Source organism: Salarias fasciatus, chromosome 20, assembly GCF_902148845.1.
Source record: "Salarias fasciatus chromosome 20, fSalaFa1.1, whole genome shotgun sequence".
Classification (NCBI taxonomy): domain Eukaryota; kingdom Metazoa; phylum Chordata; class Actinopteri; order Blenniiformes; family Blenniidae; genus Salarias; species Salarias fasciatus.
This window is the reverse complement of record NC_043764.1, coordinates 25,394,062-25,412,914: the sequence shown is the minus strand read 5'-3', so window position 1 is coordinate 25,412,914 and position 18,853 is coordinate 25,394,062. Positions and strand designations below refer to the sequence as shown.

The window sequence follows — 18,853 nt, the reverse complement described above, 5'->3', positions numbered from 1 at the left end:
CAGGTGGCAGGCAAAATCTCTCGATGACTGGAAAAGATAAGATACATCGTAGTGCACTTTTAGGCCAGCGCTGATCTTACTTCACAGATTATTTCATATAATCCACCACTGTAGGATTTAAACAGACTTGGATAAAATCCCCAAAATTCATTCTCTCTTCAGTCCCAATTTGAAAAACAAACTTGTTTCATGGAACTATATGAAATCAAACTGTCCATCAACAACATCGACCTTCACACACTCATGCTGTTGGTGGTGACAGACCTGGACCAGCATTTTGATAAGGCATACAAAAAAATGACAGTAATAGTCATTTGATAGTCAACAACTGGAGCAATTTAATCTAAAATGATTACAAACCCAGGGGCCCAGGGAAAACCCAGGGGTCTAACATTCTGGTTTGCCTGGGCTGAAGCCTAGGGGGGGTTTAACCCTGAAATTTCAACACTCCAATTTTCACTGTGATTATGTGTCTTCAAGTTGGTTTAATGGTTTAATTCCCATTTAGACAAAGTTTTGTCATGGAATAGTTAAATAAATGCGATTTTTAATGACATTTTGCAAGAGATGTAATGTATGATGACACACATATGTCTAGTTAAGAAAATATTTAGAAATGTCATCATTTTCCAATACTGTATAGTTAATTGTTTAATTCCATGCAGAGTCCTAAAGGGAGTTGGCTAAACTTTGAAAACCCTTGGTTGAGTGAACTTTTTTTGTGACTTGTTAGTAAAAACAACTGACAACTCAGTGGTGAAAAAATATAATTCATTCAATCAGTCAATCAATGCCAAATCAAAATCAAAGTACTACACAGCAGGCGCTGCAGTAACACCAGCTGGAAGTAACATCACTTTCGATAATTTTTCACTATGCATTTTCAAAGTTAAGTGCTGTCTTGTGAGCAGAGTATATTATTAATTTATTCTGTGTAATAATAACAATCTCTGGTACATTATCTATCATCACCAAGATTGCGCAAAATATATAAATTATTTCTATTATCTTTTTAAATGCATTTTTTTTTTCAGAATCTATTGGTTGTAAATTATTTTGCTAATCTTTCACTCTTTATTCAATCCACACTCAGGCTGGAGAAAGCCGCGGCAAAAAACAGTCACGTGACACAACAACTTTCGTTCCGTTTCCATGGAAATGTTTACAAAAGTCGGCCGCTCATTGGCTAACAGGCTGGGCCCGAAACAAATAAGAGCGCCCTCATTGGTTGACACGCTTCTTCGTTCGACCAATTGTAAGTAGCGCTTTTTACAAACCGACATTCAGGAAGTTCGCAGCACAGTGTGAGGACGGGAGTCCGGGAGCTTTAAACCTGGAGCATAACGCCTGGAAAAGCCCAAATATCACCGTTTAACTGTCTCAGAAATCACAGTGAATCCTCAGAGGAAATCGCGACACGTTCAGGGAGTTTACGACGCGTCACGGTTGGTTCTTCGACTCCCGTGTAGCATGAGCTAAGAGAAAAGGCTGTGAATGTAGAAGTGTAGCTCTGCAGCTCTGTATCTGGAGCTGTTATCGACTCCGTGCTCGGACGATTCGACTGTTTTACTGTCTCTTCTTACTCTCTCTCATCGTTTGTGTTTTCACCATCCAGATTTTTTTTAAACGTGTTTTTTGTGTCTATAAAGCATCTGTGGGAGATTTCTCTGGATTTTGTCTCTCTTCTCTTTGTTTTTCATCCACCTGATGATTTTTTCTTCCAGTTGTTTTTTTTCAGGCGTTTGCTAAGTCACATCCTCCCGTCACTATCAACATCATCATCATGGACTCCTCTCCAGTCCTTCGTCAACAAAGTCAAAACAAAATCCAGCGTGATCTTCAAAGGTGAGGAATGTTTGGGACTATAAGGTACTTTTTTACCACCTGAATAATTATTAGAAAAATAATTTTCATTTGCAAATTTTAAGACAAACCAAAGCCACTTGAGAAGTACTTTCATATTACTACAGCCTGAAATATTGCTTGTTGTCCCGAAACCAGTTTTCCTTTTCAGTCTTTTATACAGTTCATTTTCTCTGCTTTTGTGTTTTACCTTTTCCAATAAGAAGATGTCTTCCACTATCTTTAGGCACCGATCATTTGTCGGTGGTGTTTCCTGACCCCAGTTTCTCATGATTGCTTTTTCGCTCGCGACTAACAGAATTTTTATCAGATACTTTTCATTGTGTTGGACAATTCCTTCAGGGATTTTACAAGAATACAGATTGAAACAGCTCATGAGAGTTAACCCTTAATTATTTATTTACATGTTCCAAACAAAAAAAAAAAAACTTATTTTCTGGCATTTCCAAAAGACATGAGAATGATCACATCATAATATAATTAGTTTCATCTGTCAACCTTCATTTTTAGTTTTTTTTTTTTCCCCTTACAATTTCGACACTTGAGCCTTAAACCATTGTGGCTATATTTTAAGCAGCTAAATCAAGTTTTGGAAAAAAAAAATCCATCAATATTTTCTTTTCTTAAGCTGTGTTTGCCTTGTTTCACATATAGAATGAAGAATGACCAAAATAAAAAGCCAGCAAGCCAGAAGTCAGCAAAACTCCTATCATCACCTCGACATTCCCAAAAAGACGGAGAGAACAAAAATCCAGGAGACTCCAAACCCAATCAGAAGGTGCCTGTGCGACCCGGGGGGAGCAGACTTCCGGTGCTCGCAAAGTCCCTTCGCCTGCAGACTCCGTCCAACTTCAGTCAGGTCCACTGCGCCTGGGAAGAAAAACCTCTGGCTGTAAGTGCGTCTCCTCACCTTTCGATTCATTCAGTGTCGGAACGTGAAACGGATTTTCAGCACTGCGGCCTTTCTGCAGGGAAAAACCAAGACAAAGAAGCCGTGCACCCGGCCTGTGCCCTTCAACTTCTCTAAGCACAGAGGTTCAAGAGCGGCTACTGAAGGACGATTAAATGATTTAAAATCACACACCGTTGATCAAACTACGACAAACACGTCAAAGACCAAACCGGCTCAGAGCAAAGGCGCAGACGCCACACATCACCTGTCTGGACGGTCTGGCAGCTGCAGCACTTTGAAGGCTTGTGACCCGAAACCCATCGTCCATCACAAAGGAGCATCTGCCACCAGTGCTGAAGTGTGTGTGAGCGACTTCAACCAGCTGAGTCTCCACAATCCTTCAAAAAACTCCCAGCCTGCGCAGCCTGATCCTCTGGAAGGTCAGTGTGTCGCCTCCGTTTGTTTTGTGGCTTGGAGATGAAATCCGCCTGTCTAGAATTTTGAATCAAACACAAAGTGATTTCTCTCCTCGCACTGTGACACCCCTGACCCTAACCCCTCCTCTGACTCATTTGTTTTCAAGACTTTCAGTCTGCTGCATTTGTTGTGTATTTCAGAAAAGGCCAACTACTTCCGTTGTGATCACAAAGCTCTTCTGAGTATCCTTCAGAACGAGGGAGTGAGCGTCTCGGGCCAGACCTCTGCAACACCGCAGTCGAAACCATTCCACTCTCTGGTGAGAGCGTCGGATAGTTTTATATTTTTTAACCCAGTTCTTTTAGCTTTGCCCAATGATTGATGTTCGATTTGTGTGAAGTAAACGTGATAATCCTGTCATTTTCAGCCCCAGCGGGTTTCAATCATGAAGAGCCACCATAAAGCTGGAACCACGAGAGGTGAGCGTGAGACCGGCATCTTTTCCTGCAACCACAGAATGATTATATCGAAACATTGGTGTTACATTTACAGTTTAATGTCATAAAATAGGAGGAACTTGGTCATATTTGAGATTTTATGTCATCGCCATTGGAGGAAATTGTCAAGTTCTCCAATTACACTCAGTGAACCCGATGTTTCCTCTCAGGGCCCCCGAAGTCGGTACAGTTCTCCCCGGACCCCGCTGCTCTGCAGAGCATCCTCCTGAATGAGGGGGTGAAGGCCGGGGGGCCAGCGGGAATGACACCTCGAAACTCCACCTGTCTGCCGGGCAGAGGCACTTCCATCTGCACAGTGAGAACACAGGATTCTTCAGGATTCTCTTTTTGATAAAGCTTTACAAAAAGCACAAACTCAGTGTAATTGTTGCTGTTTCAGCCTCAGAGAGTCCCAGTTAAAAAGACTCCTGCAGAGTCGATGGGTGGACTGGCAGGTCTGTTCTTATCTTATATTCCTTTAATGCATCCTTATCACTTCATCCTCATGCCGGTGTTTTATTGTTGCTTTTTTCCCTCCTCAGCTGGAGCAGTAAAGGAGACTCCACAAAATCCCTGGCACCCACAGAGAGTGCCCAACTCCAGGCAGCACCCCCTGTCTGCTCTGGTGGGAACACGTGCACGGTGACAACGTTCAGTCAGAGTCCCTGTGGAGTGTAGTCACTGCTTTATGCCCTGGTTGTTTGCAGAAATTTCATCTGATGGGCCCAAAGTCACCTTACTACACTCCGGGAAGCAGACGCTGCAAAAGCAAACTGCAGCCGCAAGAAGAGGTAAGAACAAAACACATTTTTAATAATTGAATACTATTCGATTTTTTTAAGGCATTATAAAACAGTCCTGGGTGGCCTGAAGCAGCTCTAACTGAAAGCTTTCCCAGCTGGTTCCACCTGAGAGGAGCCTGATGGCTGAAAGCTCGGCCTCTTCTTCCACTGTGATGCTGTGTTTACTCAGAGCAGTTTGAGTGCTGCAAACTTTTTTTTTGTTTATCTAATCCAAATTTTTAAAATATGTGAGAATTAAGTATTTTACTATTGGTTAATGAGGAGTAATCTTTTTTTTTTGCATAGAAAGTGCAAAGTATGAAATGACAAAGTATAGAGACTTGCTCCAAGTAAAAAAAAATGGACTTAAGTTTTTAAGAGGTTATTTGAAAGTTAGACTTGAAACAACATCCACAATCTACCCGCACTGCTACTGAGATCTTCAGGCTGATCTCGATCAGTGTATTGGACACTCCTGGAGTACATTAGTTTTTATTAGTAATTTTGCATTGACTCCAAATTTGGGATTTCTGAAATATTTTTAATGGAGCATCTCACTGTGAAGTCCCAGTGGGCCCAATAAAACGAACCCCGGGACCTGGCTTTACTTCAGGGTTCATGTCAACATCAATAAACACAAAAATAAGAACGTGAAAATTCAACTCTGTACACTACTCAGACTAGATCTTTCACTCACATTTGTTATTTGTTGGTAATTGTGTCTGCTTCGCTTTCCTTTAGTTGGTTTTTGTGTTTCCTGTAAACTGCTCAACTTTATTATGTTGTTTTCTTTTCTTTTTTGCAGCACTTTTTCAATATTTTTTCAGAAGCGTGAAAAATAACTTATTTAAACCAACTTCCATCTGGTTTTCATGTTCCCGCCTCGAGCCGGGGTTGTAATCCAGCTGTGTCATTTGCCTGCAGGTCATCCAGAGGTTATTTGACGATCGGGAGGACGAGCAGAGCGACGAGGCGACCCACAAAGACCCGGCTCAAGCATCAGAAGTGAGACGTGGGAGAACATCCCGACAGGATCCACGCTGATGAAAGCTCTGTGTTCCTGTTTTAAAATGGATGTTTCCTCCTGCACCCCTCCTAGAGTGACGTCCCCTGTGAGGAGAAGGGAGAAACCGTCACGACATCCAGCGGCGTGGAGCCGCCGAGCTCGCAGGTTTTCATTCAGGCACCGGGGAGAGAGTCTGTCATCTTCTTCTCATCGGGAACGAAGCTGTACAGAGTCCCCCCCGTCGAGGACCAGGTCAACCCGCCTGAGCGTCCTCGGACAGGTACGGCGGCGGCTCCCTCTCTCGCCGTACTCTTTAATTCAGCAGAACTGTGACCTTTGAACCGCCTCTCTCCAGAGCTTCCAGGTCAGAAGACCTGCTCCCTGGCTCCTCCTGCGGAGATGCTGCGGCGCCGTTTCCCACTGCTGGAGGAGGCCCGCATGGACCACGAGGTCTCGACGTACACCTCCCAGCCGGTCCCCGCCTGCTCCAGGTTCCTGCCGCCCCGGCCTCGCTGTGGAAACCCGCTGGCCTCTGCCTTCCTCTTCGAGGAGTCCACTGTGAGTCGAGTTTCCAAAACTTCTTTGTGCAAATCGGTGGATAATTTTTCTGAATTGTGAACACACAGCCAGGTTCCTTTACCTGCAGATGACTCAACATCCATCTGAAAACTTCTGATGCTGCTTTTGAGAAGTTTTATTGGCTGTGAAGTTGATTAGAACATAAGGAGAACTCAGATTTAAACATCACAACATAGACTGAATCGTTTTGTGTGTGCACACTCATACAGCCACTTTACCCGCCTTTTGTTTTTCTTTTGTTTTGCAGAGATTTCTACCAATCGACTGTCCTGTCTCAACCACCCACTGCGCTTCGTGACACTAATGAACTTTTCTCTTTTCTGTCAGTATTTCTTTCTGTTTCTAACAGTATTGTGTATTAAATGTTTTTAGTGTACAGAATTTCTAATAAATGTGTATATTTTATATCACTGCTGAGCTGTGTGTGTGTTGTCTGTCAGCTTTTTATTTCCTTCAAATTAAATCAGATATTCAATATTTGTCAAGGAATCATTTTGTACTTTATGAAAAGTTATAAATTCTTGACAGAGAGGAACTATACAGCAGTGTCCTGGTTATTACTCTCACCTCCCAGTTACATTATCCCTGATTTGTGTCCAGTTGACTTTTCTATGCAGTTTGCATGTTCTCCCTGTTTGTTTCCTCCCACGGTCCAAAAACATACACTTGTGTATATTGTTTTTTAAATCGCCTTTAGCATGCATGTTTCCACAAACTCACCCCATAGTTTAGCTTTGATACTTGTATTTCACAGCTCTTCATCAATGATCTCTTTGAAATCTGGGAGTCCCTCATTACATTTTCACTTCCACCCTTACTGGAAACACTGAGACCCCTAGTGGACGTTCCAGGAACAGCAGGTACTTTTAATTGAGAAGTCACTTTACTGATTTCCTTGGGGAAATTACTTATCTGCTTTTCACCCACAAAGTCATAGTTAACCTTTACTACAAGGGCCAGTTACTGTTGTGGCTCTCCACCGTGGAGGAGTTTTTTTTGTATAGGTCTTGCTCAGGAACCCGGCCTGAGACTGTGCCAGATTCCCTCTGCTGGGTAAATGGTAACAAGATTGATATGAAACTTTTCCACTTTTCCACTGCCTGAGTGTTCATTGCAGGCGGCGAAGTACCTGGGATAGCCATAGCCATAGATATAAACTCCCCTAATATATTAAAAAAAAGTTTTATTTAGATTTATATTTTGACTGAATACTGGAATTTGTTGTTTAGTTAATTAATAAATTCATCTGTAAAATTTGTTTATTCATTTACTTTAGTTACTAAAAAGCCCACGTGGTCTGAGTCAGCCAATAGGAGCGGCTCCTTTGAACTTGCCGCTTCCTGGTAATGAGAGCGCTTTTTTTTCCTGGTGGGGAAATAATATATTTCAATATTATAAATGGTGCATTTTGTTATAACCTACCCATATTCGAAATAAAGTAGATTTGAAGGGGATATAACCCAAACTTTTTCTTGTGCTTTCTGTCACAACAACCGACGTATCGTTTAAGTATGACATCTAATGGTAAGTCTATGATTATTACCAATTTGGCACTTTGGTAATTGCGACTCCCTTTTTTTTTTTTTTTATCTCTGTGATGTTTATTAATTTATCATAAGAGCTACTGAACCAAATCTTTTTCTTTCAGTGGAGGTTTTAGCAACATGAGTTTTGGTGTCTTTGTGTATGAGGCCGAAATGAAACCCTGCCGTGTGTTTATTTTGAATGGGACTCATTTATTCTTGTCAATGACAAAATTGTGTTGGTTTACATTCAGTGGCGTGTTCAGGTGGACCACCAAAACTTTCATCTTTTGCTTTGGTTGAATATCTGTGTGGTGTCTGCACCCAGCAAATAAATTAATTAATTTTTTGGCGCCATCACAGGACTGAATTTACTTTCATTCACCTGTGAAAACAGCCAAAATCAAACAAAAATGGATTCAAATCTACTCATTATTTTTATGTTTGTTTTATGTCAACGTTAAAGAGTCAGATATCAGACAGGCAAGGCCAATTTTTCTTTTGTAAATGTTTCTTTTTAACCATTTTTGCACCTGTATTATTTCATATTCCTGATAATTCCGTGTGTATTTTTTTTTTTAGGATTTTTTTTTTTTTACAGTTTTGTTTCAATATTTTGAGCTCATTTATGGACATTGTCAAGCCCAAGATGCGCCTTTTATTGCACATTTTACGCCCCTCTGGTACATTCATGCGCACCGCGCGGCCTGTGGGTAGATCTCCATCCACACTCACTTTGTGCTCATAATCTCTTGTCTCTGCTGCTGCAGTCTGTTGGGAATTTCAAGTTTCTGTTTCAGTCGTCACCGGTTTCAGTGTTTGGATCAGGGTGAACTGCTATGCGCCAGTTTGTTACCATATTGTTTAAAGTAACTGTGCCACAATGTGGATTTGTGGAGTGAAAAACAGATTTCATCCTGTCTCAAACTAATGTCTTTTCATCTCACTTCTAAAGTTTCTGCTGATTCTGGTGAGATCCTTCAGAATGCTTCACTTTAAATGATTTGTGGTATTTTTCTGCAGTATAGGAAGTTGTTCTGACAGCTCTGTCTCCATTGAGTTTCCTTGTCTGTCTACTACAGGTGGCTCCTGGGTCGCCTGAGTATATTTAGTGGAGAGAGTGGCGGAGGGGTGGGGGGTCAGTGGGAGGGGGCAGGAGCAGGAACAGTAGTCTATAAAGCCTGAGCCTTCGCTTGTGCCTCCCCCGAGCAGCAGACAGTGGAGGAGCAGTACTCTGTTCTTTCTAACCTCCCGCTCGTGGAGACCACCTGTCGGTCCGCTTCTTCTGGAAACATGTCCAAGGCGCCGCAGCCCACCATGGACCCCACCAAGATGGGGATCGGGCGGTCCATCGCCGTGCTGACATCGGGAGGAGATGCCCAGGGTAAGCAGAGGATGAGGCTCAGCTGGTCGGATGTGAGACCGCAGCTTTAGTCTTGAGAAATGAGTCTTGAACTGATGTGAATGAATCCAACTGTTTCTGCTCTCTGCGGTCATTGAAGTACAGAGTTATTGGTGCCATCGGTAAGATCAGGTGCCACCGAACAGAAGCACCAAGGAACATTTTCCCAAGTTGTCAGGGTGTCCCGGTTAAAGGGCAGCTGTCGCCAGAGGCTTGGCTGGGACTTTGTTTGAAGTCACGAGCACGAGGATGGGATCACGTCTCAGGATTCACCGTGCTGTCACAACTTTGTCCACGTTCCTCAACGCTTAGTGTGAAGCAACAGCACTCGTGACAACTCAGAGTGAATATACTGTAAAGCTGATGAAGATTAATCACTGTATTCACTCATCTTCAACCCTGAAATCTAATATTCAGCCTCTTTACAGTTACTCCAGTGGCTCCTTCACTGCTCACTGACCTCCAACCAATCTGCACCCAAGCTTTCTCTGCCTCTTGTTCCCCCTCATGTGTTCCCTAATTTCTCATCTTTGGGTGCTAATTTTAGTTTTGGTGACCTTTTTCTGGTATGGAAAAGAGAAACGCCCCCCCGAAGCCGCAGCTGCTGTCTGCTGAAACAAGAGCTGCGGCGTGCCAGAGTGCTACAACGCAGCCTCTCACACTGGCCTTTGGTGTTGTGGGCATCCAGGGGTGAGACGGAACAGAAGACCTCTGGAACGCCTTCCCCTCGTCCTATTTATGTCTCATCTGTTTGCAAAGATCAGGCAGAGTTACTCAGAGGTTAAGGAGGACGTGGAAGGTCTTCAGGTGAACGTTGACAGCAAGTGTGAAGGATACAATCACTGAGAGTGATGTGTGTGTGTGTGTGTGTGTGTGTGTGTGTGTGTGTGTGTGTGTGTGTGTGTGTGTGTGTGTGTGTGTGTGTGTGTCAGGTATGAACGCTGCTGTGAGAGCCACAGTCAGGGTTGGTCTCTACACCGGAGCCAAAGTCTACTTCGTTCACGAGGTACCGTCCAAACACACGTTACTGTAAACGCCGTAACGTCACAAACGCCTGAGAGAGGCTGAAAAGCAGCAACATCACCAAACACACCTGGTGTGTGTCTTTGTGTATGTGTGTGGTGTGTGTGCTGCAGGGATACCAGGGCCTGGTGGACGGAGGAGAAAACATTCGCCTGGCCACGTGGGAGAGTGTGTCCATGATGCTGCAGCTGGTCAGTGAACACACACACACACACACACACACACACACACTGTTTATGTTGTCCATCAGGAGAAGTTGTTCTCAGTGAATGATTATAATGCTGAAAAAAAGTTCCCTAAAAAAAAGAAGTTCATTAAAAAATACCCTTTAAGTTCTTGTTTTACTCACATTGACCTGAGTTTATGTTCAATTTGTTTTTGTTGAGGGATGTGCATTATGCCACAGATATATTAGCTGGAGAAGCACTGAACCCCCCCCCCCAAAAAAAAAAAAGAAGAGTTAGATTTGAAAGAAAATTAAGAGAAGTAGCCATTACAAACTGGTGATACTTTATCTTAAAGTAAAATATAATTATTACTGCTGTAAACTTGAGTTCAGACGCTGAAACCTGAAATCCCCCCACTGTTGTACGTCACTTTGGACAAAAGCGTCTGCTAAATTAAATTGTATAATTGTAGAGTTCATTTCTGTATGAAGTGTCATTATTATTCTTATAACAATGTAGTTTCATTATGATTTTAAAATATATAAACTCAAATGAAACTGAGACTTAAAGCGTCTCCAGTCAGTTTGTCTTGATGGTGAAAATCAGTCACATCCAGACGTCAGAGTGAAACTAACGGTGGTCGGACAGATTTTCTTCACGAATTGCACAAACTCGACATCATCCTTCAACATGTCTCCATCCGACTCACCGTATGCCCTCAAAAAGTGTAAAAATCAGGAGGAAACAATCACTGCCGTTTTTATTTAACAAGCAGCATCCTAATATGGCAATGAAATCGACCTCAATGTTAGTTTTAAAGCCAAACAGCAAGCGACAGTTTATGAGCACAAACATGCTGAAGGATGCAGAAATGCAACACCGAAACTAACCGATAAATCTAAGATGCTATCGCTTGCTGGCAGTAGCTCTAAGATGATCTCTGAGTCCGATCTCTGAGTGGTGACAGTTAACAGCTTCCTTGGCCCTGCGACTGGTGGAGATAATATAATAGAGCGAAGCTCGTGTTTCACATTTCTTTGTGTCGTCTAAATAAAGCGTCCCGTCAGTGGAGACGGCGGCGACATGCTGAGAATCATGCAGGGTGTAAAAGTGAGCGGTGACTTCAGCCCGAGTGTGTTCACTGCTCGCTTCAGGGCGTCTTCACTTGGTTTCTCGACGTGCGTTTCTTCCAGCAAAAGCAACAAAATGAAGAAAGCCTCAGCCAGAGGTGCCGTAAAGCTGTGTTTGTCTCCAGGGAGGAACCGTCATCGGCAGCGCTCGCTGTAAAGACTTCAGGACCAGGGAGGGCCGCATGCAGGCCGCCTGCAACCTGGTGAAGCGCGGCATCACCAACCTGTGCGTGATCGGAGGAGACGGCAGCCTGACCGGAGCCAACGCCTTCAGGACGGAGTGGAGCGGGCTGCTGGCCGACCTCGTCCGAGCTGGTAAACCACGAGAGCCCAAACAAGTTTACTCAGAAGCTAAATAGGTTGTTATTTACATATCAAAGACAAATATGGAGACTAAACATGAAGGTCACAACCTGCTTTCTCCTGTAGGTAAGATCACAGAAGACGAGGCCAAGAAGTCGTCCCACCTGAACATCGTCGGGATGGTCGGCTCCATCGACAACGACTTCTGCGGCACCGACATGACCATCGGCACCGACTCCGCCCTGCACCGCATCATCGAGGTGGTGGACGCCATCACCACCACTGCCCAGAGGTCAGACCACTGCCCACATCTCGCTACTGTGAGATCAGAAAACTGTTGTTTGTCTAACATATTGTATTTGTTGGTGATCTGTAAAAAGAAATGCTCTGTGTTGCTCCACAGCCACCAGAGGACCTTCATCCTGGAAGTGATGGGCCGACACTGCGGGTCAGTTTACATTAGTCTGAAAGAGACAATAGCCTATAATAATCAGCTGTAGCACGGGTCTCAAAACGTCAATGATTGAATAAGTATGGTTTCCTTTTTTTGTTGTTTTGGTTTACACAAACTTTGTTTTTGTTTCCATTAATCTTTATTTTCCCATTCCAAAAATAGAAATGAGTATTTTCTGGTGTGTGTGCACGTGGCTACAGGTACTTGGCCCTGGTGACGGCTCTGGCCTGCGGCGCCGACTGGGTGTTCATCCCTGAGATGCCTCCAGATGAGGGCTGGGAGGACCACTTGTGCAGGAGGCTGACAGATGTGAGCACATCTGAACGCTTCTTCTCAACAATTAAAACGCACCGTTGGGTATTAATTTCCTCTGGAACGTCGCTTTCAGCAAAGAACCCGCGGGTCTCGTCTCAATGTGATCATCGTGGCCGAAGGTGCGATGGACAGAGAAGGCAAACCCATCTCATCTGACCAGATCAAAAAGGCGAGAAAAACCATGTTATTTTTAATTCATGCTGCAGAGTTAATAAACTAAACTTTTCCTTTTTCTCTCCAGCTGGTGACGGACAGGCTCGGGTTCGATACCCGCACCACCATCCTCGGACACGTGCAGAGAGGAGGGACGCCCTCCGCCTTCGACAGGATCCTGGTCCGTAGCTCAGTGAGATGAGAGTGTGTGGGTGTGTGTGCTCAGTCTGACGGTGCTCGTGTCCTTCAGGGCAGCAGGATGGGAGTGGAGGCGGTCATGGCTTTACTGGAGGCCACTCCGGACACTCCGGCCTGCGTGGTCAGCCTGTCGGGGAACCAGGCCGTCAGGCTGCCGCTCATGGAGTGCGTGCAGGTGGTAAGTTGGAGGCGGGAAAGTTTTGCCAGGAGTCAACTTCACCGGGAAAATGGTTTGGAAAACCACTTGTGTCTGAGAATAAGCACTGACACTGCAAACCTTTCAACTTTAGACAAAAGATGTGACGGCCGCCATGTCTCAGGGACGGTTTGATGAAGCGATCAAGCTCAGAGGAAAGTGAGTATACGTCCAGGAAATCATTTAATCAATCATCAGGCTTCATCCAAATGAAGTGCTGCATTTTAGCTTCCAAAAACATAAAAATCTAATCAACGAAGCATTAGTTAAATCTTTAATAAAACTGTTCAGTACGACCTCTGAAAGCTTTAGCTCACAAACTGCTGATTATGAATAAAAACACAACCAAAAATGGATAAAGCCGCATTAACAGTTAAAGAAACAGTTATTTTATAGATTATTTCCTCCACTGAACCTTGTGAAAGAAGACTCACTGAGTCTGACTGCTTTGCAGGAGTTTTGAGAACAACTGGAACACGTACAAGCTGCTGGCTCACATCAACCCTCCAGATGTGAAGGTATTGTCTGAGCTTTACAAAACATAAAATCTTTTTAAAAAAAACAGCTAGTTGTCAGATAACTGACCTGTTTTCTCTTTCTGCCTCACCTGTAGAGCAACATTAATGTCGCCATCATGAACATCGGCGCCCCGTGTGCCGGTATGAACGCTGCGGTCCGCTCGGCCGTCAGGATGGGGCTCATCCAGGGTCACAACATGCTGGCTGTGTACGATGGCTTCGACGGGCTGGCTCACGGACAGGTAACTGCGGACCAGCTCTACCTCCTGCCCGCACTTCACGTCAAAGATGGGTATTTTAAAAGATTTGTTGGAGAAAATTAAAGAAAAATACTCATATCGAGATTGCTTATCGAGCTGCTTAACCACAATTAAATTAAACTAAAATCCAAAGGCCGAAACCTTCTACCAGCAAAGCCACAGTGAGCTTTATTGTCAGTTCTGCTCTACATACAAGACACAGAGGAATGAAAAATCTGTCTCGTCTGGCCTTCTACAGTATCGAAATATATCACATGATATTATAATGAGAGGGAGAAGAAATATATGCAAGAAAAAAGGGGCTGCAATATTTAAAATACAAGCTAAAAACACAAATGTGCAATATATAATATAATCTCTGCTGAAATGTGGCATATCTAGTACAGCAAACCTCTGAAATGGGCAGTATGTAGTAAAATATATCCTGAATCAGCAGATATATGAGATAACACACACTGAATATAACTATATTTAACATCAAATCAATCAAATTTGTTATTAATGAGAAGTGAATAGTGTGACACAGTGGAGTAGTGGTTTGTACAGTCACCCGATAGCAATGAGGTTTAGTGAAGTTTGCATGTTCCTCCTGTGCGAAACCGGGTTTTTTCATTTCCTCCACAGTCCACATGCATTTGAGGTGAATTTGTGATTCTGAATTGCCTGCAGGTGCAAATATGAGTGTGTGTGAGTTTGAACTGGTGACTTGTGCAAAGTATGCCCTGAGTTCACACACAAACCGGCTGATGTGAAGCTGTATGGAGCTGGATGAATGTATGAATGTTTTTCTCTAAAGCTCAACCCATTCCACTTCTAATGTATAAAGGCTTTTAAAATAAAACATGCACAATTCTTTGCAAACTTCACAAACTTAATTTTAATTATGCATGGCCATTTTCCCGAATGCATTGTAAAGTATGCACTAAGAAAGTATTACCTTGTGTCTGATGTAAATTTTTGTTGCTTTTTTCTCTCACTGTGTAGATTGAACCCATCACCTGGACTTCAGTGAGTGGCTGGACTGGAAAAGGAGGCTCCATGTTGGGTACAAAGAGGTAAAACAACTATTACCTTGATTTGATGGCACTGATTTTTTTCAAACAATTTGAAAAGAAAAGAATATGTTAACTGAAGTGTGTTTTCCTTTCCTGCAGAACTCTTCCAGCCAAACTTTTGGAGGAAATCAGCCAGAACATCGCCAAGTTCAACATCCATGCTCTGGTGATCATCGGTGGATTTGAGGTAAAAGTGCAGAATTCCGGTTTATGTGGGATTATCTTTCACTTCCAGCTCACTGGAAGGTTTTGTCAGCAGTTTCTTTCCTGGGCTCAGAGTTCACAAAGCGTCCTCTCGTGTCGCAGGCGTACGTCGGCGGTCTGGAGCTGGTGCAGGCCAGAGAGAAGTACGAGGAGATGTGCATTCCCATGGTGGTCATCCCAGCCACCGTCTCCAACAACGTCCCCGGGTCGGACTTCAGCATCGGCGCCGACACCGCCCTCAACACCATCACCTCCGTCAGTAACCGTAGAGACGCACACGAGAATGAAAACAAGCGACAGCTGAAAAGTTTCTTCCTCTCTCATTGGCGTGTTTGTGTTTGCAGACCTGCGACCGGATCAAACAGTCCGCGGCGGGGACCAAACGCCGCGTGTTCATTGTCGAGACGATGGGTGGATACTGCGGCTACTTGGCCACCATGGCTGGTCTGGCGGCCGGAGCCGACGCCGCCTACATCTTTGAGGATAAATTCAACATTAAAGATCTGGAGGTGCAGTTTTAGTTGATCATTCCCTGAACAGCAGCCTGAACAGATGGAAAATCAAAACAATCTGCTAACTGAGGGAGGAAATGTATCCAGGGTGCACAAGTTTTTGTGTGAGTGTGTATTCTGTGAACCTCTGAACTTGGCCTACAGGTGAACGTGGAGCACCTGGTGGAGAAGATGAAGACGACCGTGAAGAGAGGTCTGATTCTCAGGTAGGCCTTTTCTCGCTCAACTCTCTGCAGGATTCAAATCCACTGGCGGATTTTAAAGGCGCTGTAGGCAGGATTCAGCATCTCCGCCATCTTGCTTAGGTTTACCTAAGCAAGATGGCGATTTGACCCATCGAAGATGGCAATTTGAAACCCAGCACAGCCAATCCTGTCCTGTTTTCTCTGAAATCACACCGTTTCGCAAGTTAAGCCCCTCCCACAAGAACGTGCGACGAACGCCCCTCGACCAATCACGGTTAGAGCCTCAGGGGCTCTTCTGATTGGTCAAAGATACCTGGAGCTGTCGAGATTGCCTTTCAGCTCAGAACAGAGACAGATGGAAACGCTGCGCCCTCGCAGTAGTGCAATTATGCTACACTCCTAAAGGATTATCAATGCATACTCTAACATTTAATCCAAAGAAAACACAGAAAAATTAGCATTGACTAGCAAAATCCTGCCTACAGCACCTTTAAGGGGAGAAAACCTCTTTTGAGACATGCTTTTATTTGTATTTCCTTTGTTTGATTTACTTTCCATAAAAACAACTGTAAATGTTTATTCTTACGAAGGAACGAGAACTGCAATGCCAACTACACCACTGACTTCATCTTCAACCTGTACTCCGAGGAGGGGAAGGGCGTCTTCGACTGCCGCAAGAACGTCCTGGGACACATGCAGCAGGTGGGCTCACGTCAGGAAGGGACCAGCTTCTCACACAAAACCAGTGTCACTCACTCACCCGCATCTCCGGAACTGTCTTCCTGCAGGGAGGCACTCCGACACCCTTCGACAGAAACTTTGGCACGAAGATGGGCGCCAAGTCTGTTCTGTGGCTGACTGAGAAACTGAAGGAGTGTTACAGACATGGTGAATCCACATCACACGTTGTACTGACGAGATATGGTGGAAATACTCTCACTGTGCTCACGCATGGACCTGTGGGCAGCAATAGATTTAAAATCTGGCTCATATGAAGACTGACACTCAAAAATAAGCTTATCCAATTTGATGCATGATTGTAGTCCAACAGAAGCAGATCAAATTCATTTCCATCAATAAGCAGACTTATTTAATGGCTTTAGTAGCATGTAGTCACATGATTTCTTTATTTTCAGGCCGTATCTTCGCCAACACCCCGGACTCTGCCTGCGTGCTGGGCATGAAGAAGAGGTCGCTCACCTTCCAGCCGCTTGTCGAGCTGAAGGGAGACACAGACTTTGAGTAAGACGTCCAAACGTTTCTTCTTTCGGTGCTGACATTAATAAATGTACTACCGCGACTGATCTCCCTCCTCGGCTCGCCGCAGGCACCGCATCCCCAAGACACAGTGGTGGCTGAAGATCCGCCCCATCATGAAGATCCTGGCCAAGTACGACATCAAGCTGGACACGTCCGAACACGCCGACATGGAGCACGTGATCAAGAAGAGGACTGCTCTCGCCAAGTAGACTCAGCACGACGGGGGATTGGTTTGTTTTTCTGTCCGCAGACTGTCAAAGAGCTGGATCACCAACGAACTCAGTGCATTGTAGCACTTGCAAGTTTCAGAAGCTCTCCAAAAATATGTAGCAGAAAACTCAATCTTAAACTGAATAAAAATATATTCTGAAAAAGAAACAACGCTGCAGTGTTGGTGATTAATGGAGCCTGATGTTAAATGTTTTGAGGCACATTTTTGATTTGCATTTTGCAGACAGTGTCGGGTCAAAGTGTACTGATGGAAGTTATTTAAGGTTCGGGAGTAAGCTGAGTGTGATCTTACCAGCAGAATTGGGATTTAGTTCATATTAGCGATGTAAAATGGTGCCGTCTGAAGATTACAGGCACATCTCTCAAAAATAGAACGTATTTCCTGTAATTATACCTTCATTGATGACAAACTCAACTATATTCATACATTTTTAATTTATTTATAATCATTCTCTCTTGAGACATGAAAATGCATAAATAAAGCATCTCAAATCTCACAATATAAACGATCAGATGTCTTGTTTTCTAAGAATCGCAATCATTAATGTCTGTTCTTTGTCATCGGTATTCTTCCTCTTTGTCTTTCTCTATATTTTGCAGGTATTGACTTTTCAGAAGGCTCACCTAGATAAAGATTTCATAAATATTTAACTACTTCTGAACAACCATCATTTTTTCTCCTCTGTTCTCTGTTAAAGTAAGAATCACAGGAGCCAAAAGCATAAACTCCATCAAAGAGGAAATCACATTCACACCTATGGGTGATTTACAGGCACAGGTTAACCTCAAAATGCTTGTTTCAGGACTTTAGAAACCCCAAAGTAGATGCACTGAGAGAAAATGTAAACTTTGACCTGAACATTTTCAAGATTTTTATCTCATCCGGGGTCTCTAAATGAATGTTGTGATTTCACAAATCAGAGCGAATATTTTGAGCCAAATCAAAGCAAGATGTTCTTGTTAAAATGATTGTAGCCTTTTTGGTGCATTTGGTTGAGATGTTTTCTATCTGACAGTGAATATGAAAGCGGTACTTCAATCAGCTCATAGCTCAGGTGTCTGACATGGAATGAATCACCAAATTCACCCATTTTTAAGCTTCTTTCCTTTATTCTGTACACACAACACACACACACACACACACAAGGATCGATTCTACAGCACAGATGATCTAACGAGACCAAACTACTCTCCGCTGTAGCCTCCTGTGGCAGCTGAAGGACCTTTTTGCATTGAATGGAGTATTTTGAATGGCTTTTCATCAGTTCTGATTAAATCTGTAGAGCAGTGAAAAAAAAGACAAACTGATTAGATCACAGGATTTCTTTTTTTCTGTTACCACACAGGAGCTCACTGAGCAGACATTAAGGCTGCAGGTGATGATCAGTCGGTAAAAGGTGAATTAAAACAACCTGGAGATAATCCTAATGACAGGAAGTGGAAATTTACGGTTTCACAAATGATACTTTCCAGTGAGAGCAGGGGCATTTGTTTCTCTACCTCTGCTTTAGAGGGACAAGAAGACTTAACTGATACATCGGTCCAAGGGTGGAAGATGTTCCTCCTCAGCTTACAGGTAACTTTGCAGGTTTTTTATTTGTTTTGAATTGGTAAAGGTAACCATGTAATGCGCTTCTTGTCCAAACTAAATAATAAAGATAGTTTAAACTGTTTATCGTAACAGCAAAAATCAAAATAATTGAAGACATCATAATATTACAAAACATA

The 18,853-nt window shown here is 43.5% G+C and overlaps 2 protein-coding genes across 2 annotated transcripts; both read left to right on the top strand.

The window, feature by feature from the left end:
- Positions 1-1,398: 1,398 nt before the first annotated feature.
- LOC115407563 (uncharacterized) lies at positions 1,399-6,423 on the top strand. Its single transcript, XM_030117948.1, has 14 exons — positions 1,399-1,445; positions 1,739-1,845; positions 2,518-2,755; positions 2,835-3,195; positions 3,373-3,491; positions 3,600-3,651; positions 3,840-3,985; positions 4,070-4,124; positions 4,212-4,294; positions 4,377-4,460; positions 5,376-5,456; positions 5,551-5,737; positions 5,813-6,015; positions 6,284-6,423. The coding sequence occupies exons 2-14, from the start codon at positions 1,784-1,786 to the stop codon at positions 6,332-6,334; spliced, it is 1,722 nt and encodes a 573-aa protein (XP_029973808.1). The 5' UTR covers positions 1,399-1,445; positions 1,739-1,783; the 3' UTR covers positions 6,335-6,423.
- Positions 6,424-8,764: 2,341 nt separating this feature from the next.
- Positions 8,765-17,540, top strand: LOC115407560 (ATP-dependent 6-phosphofructokinase, muscle type). The gene is made up of 22 exons (XM_030117945.1): positions 8,765-8,943; positions 9,894-9,967; positions 10,098-10,175; positions 11,407-11,596; positions 11,711-11,876; positions 11,988-12,032; positions 12,239-12,347; positions 12,427-12,522; positions 12,595-12,687; positions 12,757-12,882; positions 12,995-13,059; positions 13,355-13,418; positions 13,514-13,660; positions 14,663-14,733; positions 14,833-14,920; positions 15,040-15,192; positions 15,282-15,446; positions 15,594-15,655; positions 16,225-16,336; positions 16,423-16,522; positions 16,771-16,876; positions 16,962-17,540. The coding sequence occupies exons 1-22, from the start codon at positions 8,853-8,855 to the stop codon at positions 17,101-17,103; spliced, it is 2,343 nt and encodes a 780-aa protein (XP_029973805.1). The 5' UTR covers positions 8,765-8,852; the 3' UTR covers positions 17,104-17,540.
- Positions 17,541-18,853: the final 1,313 nt, after the last annotated feature.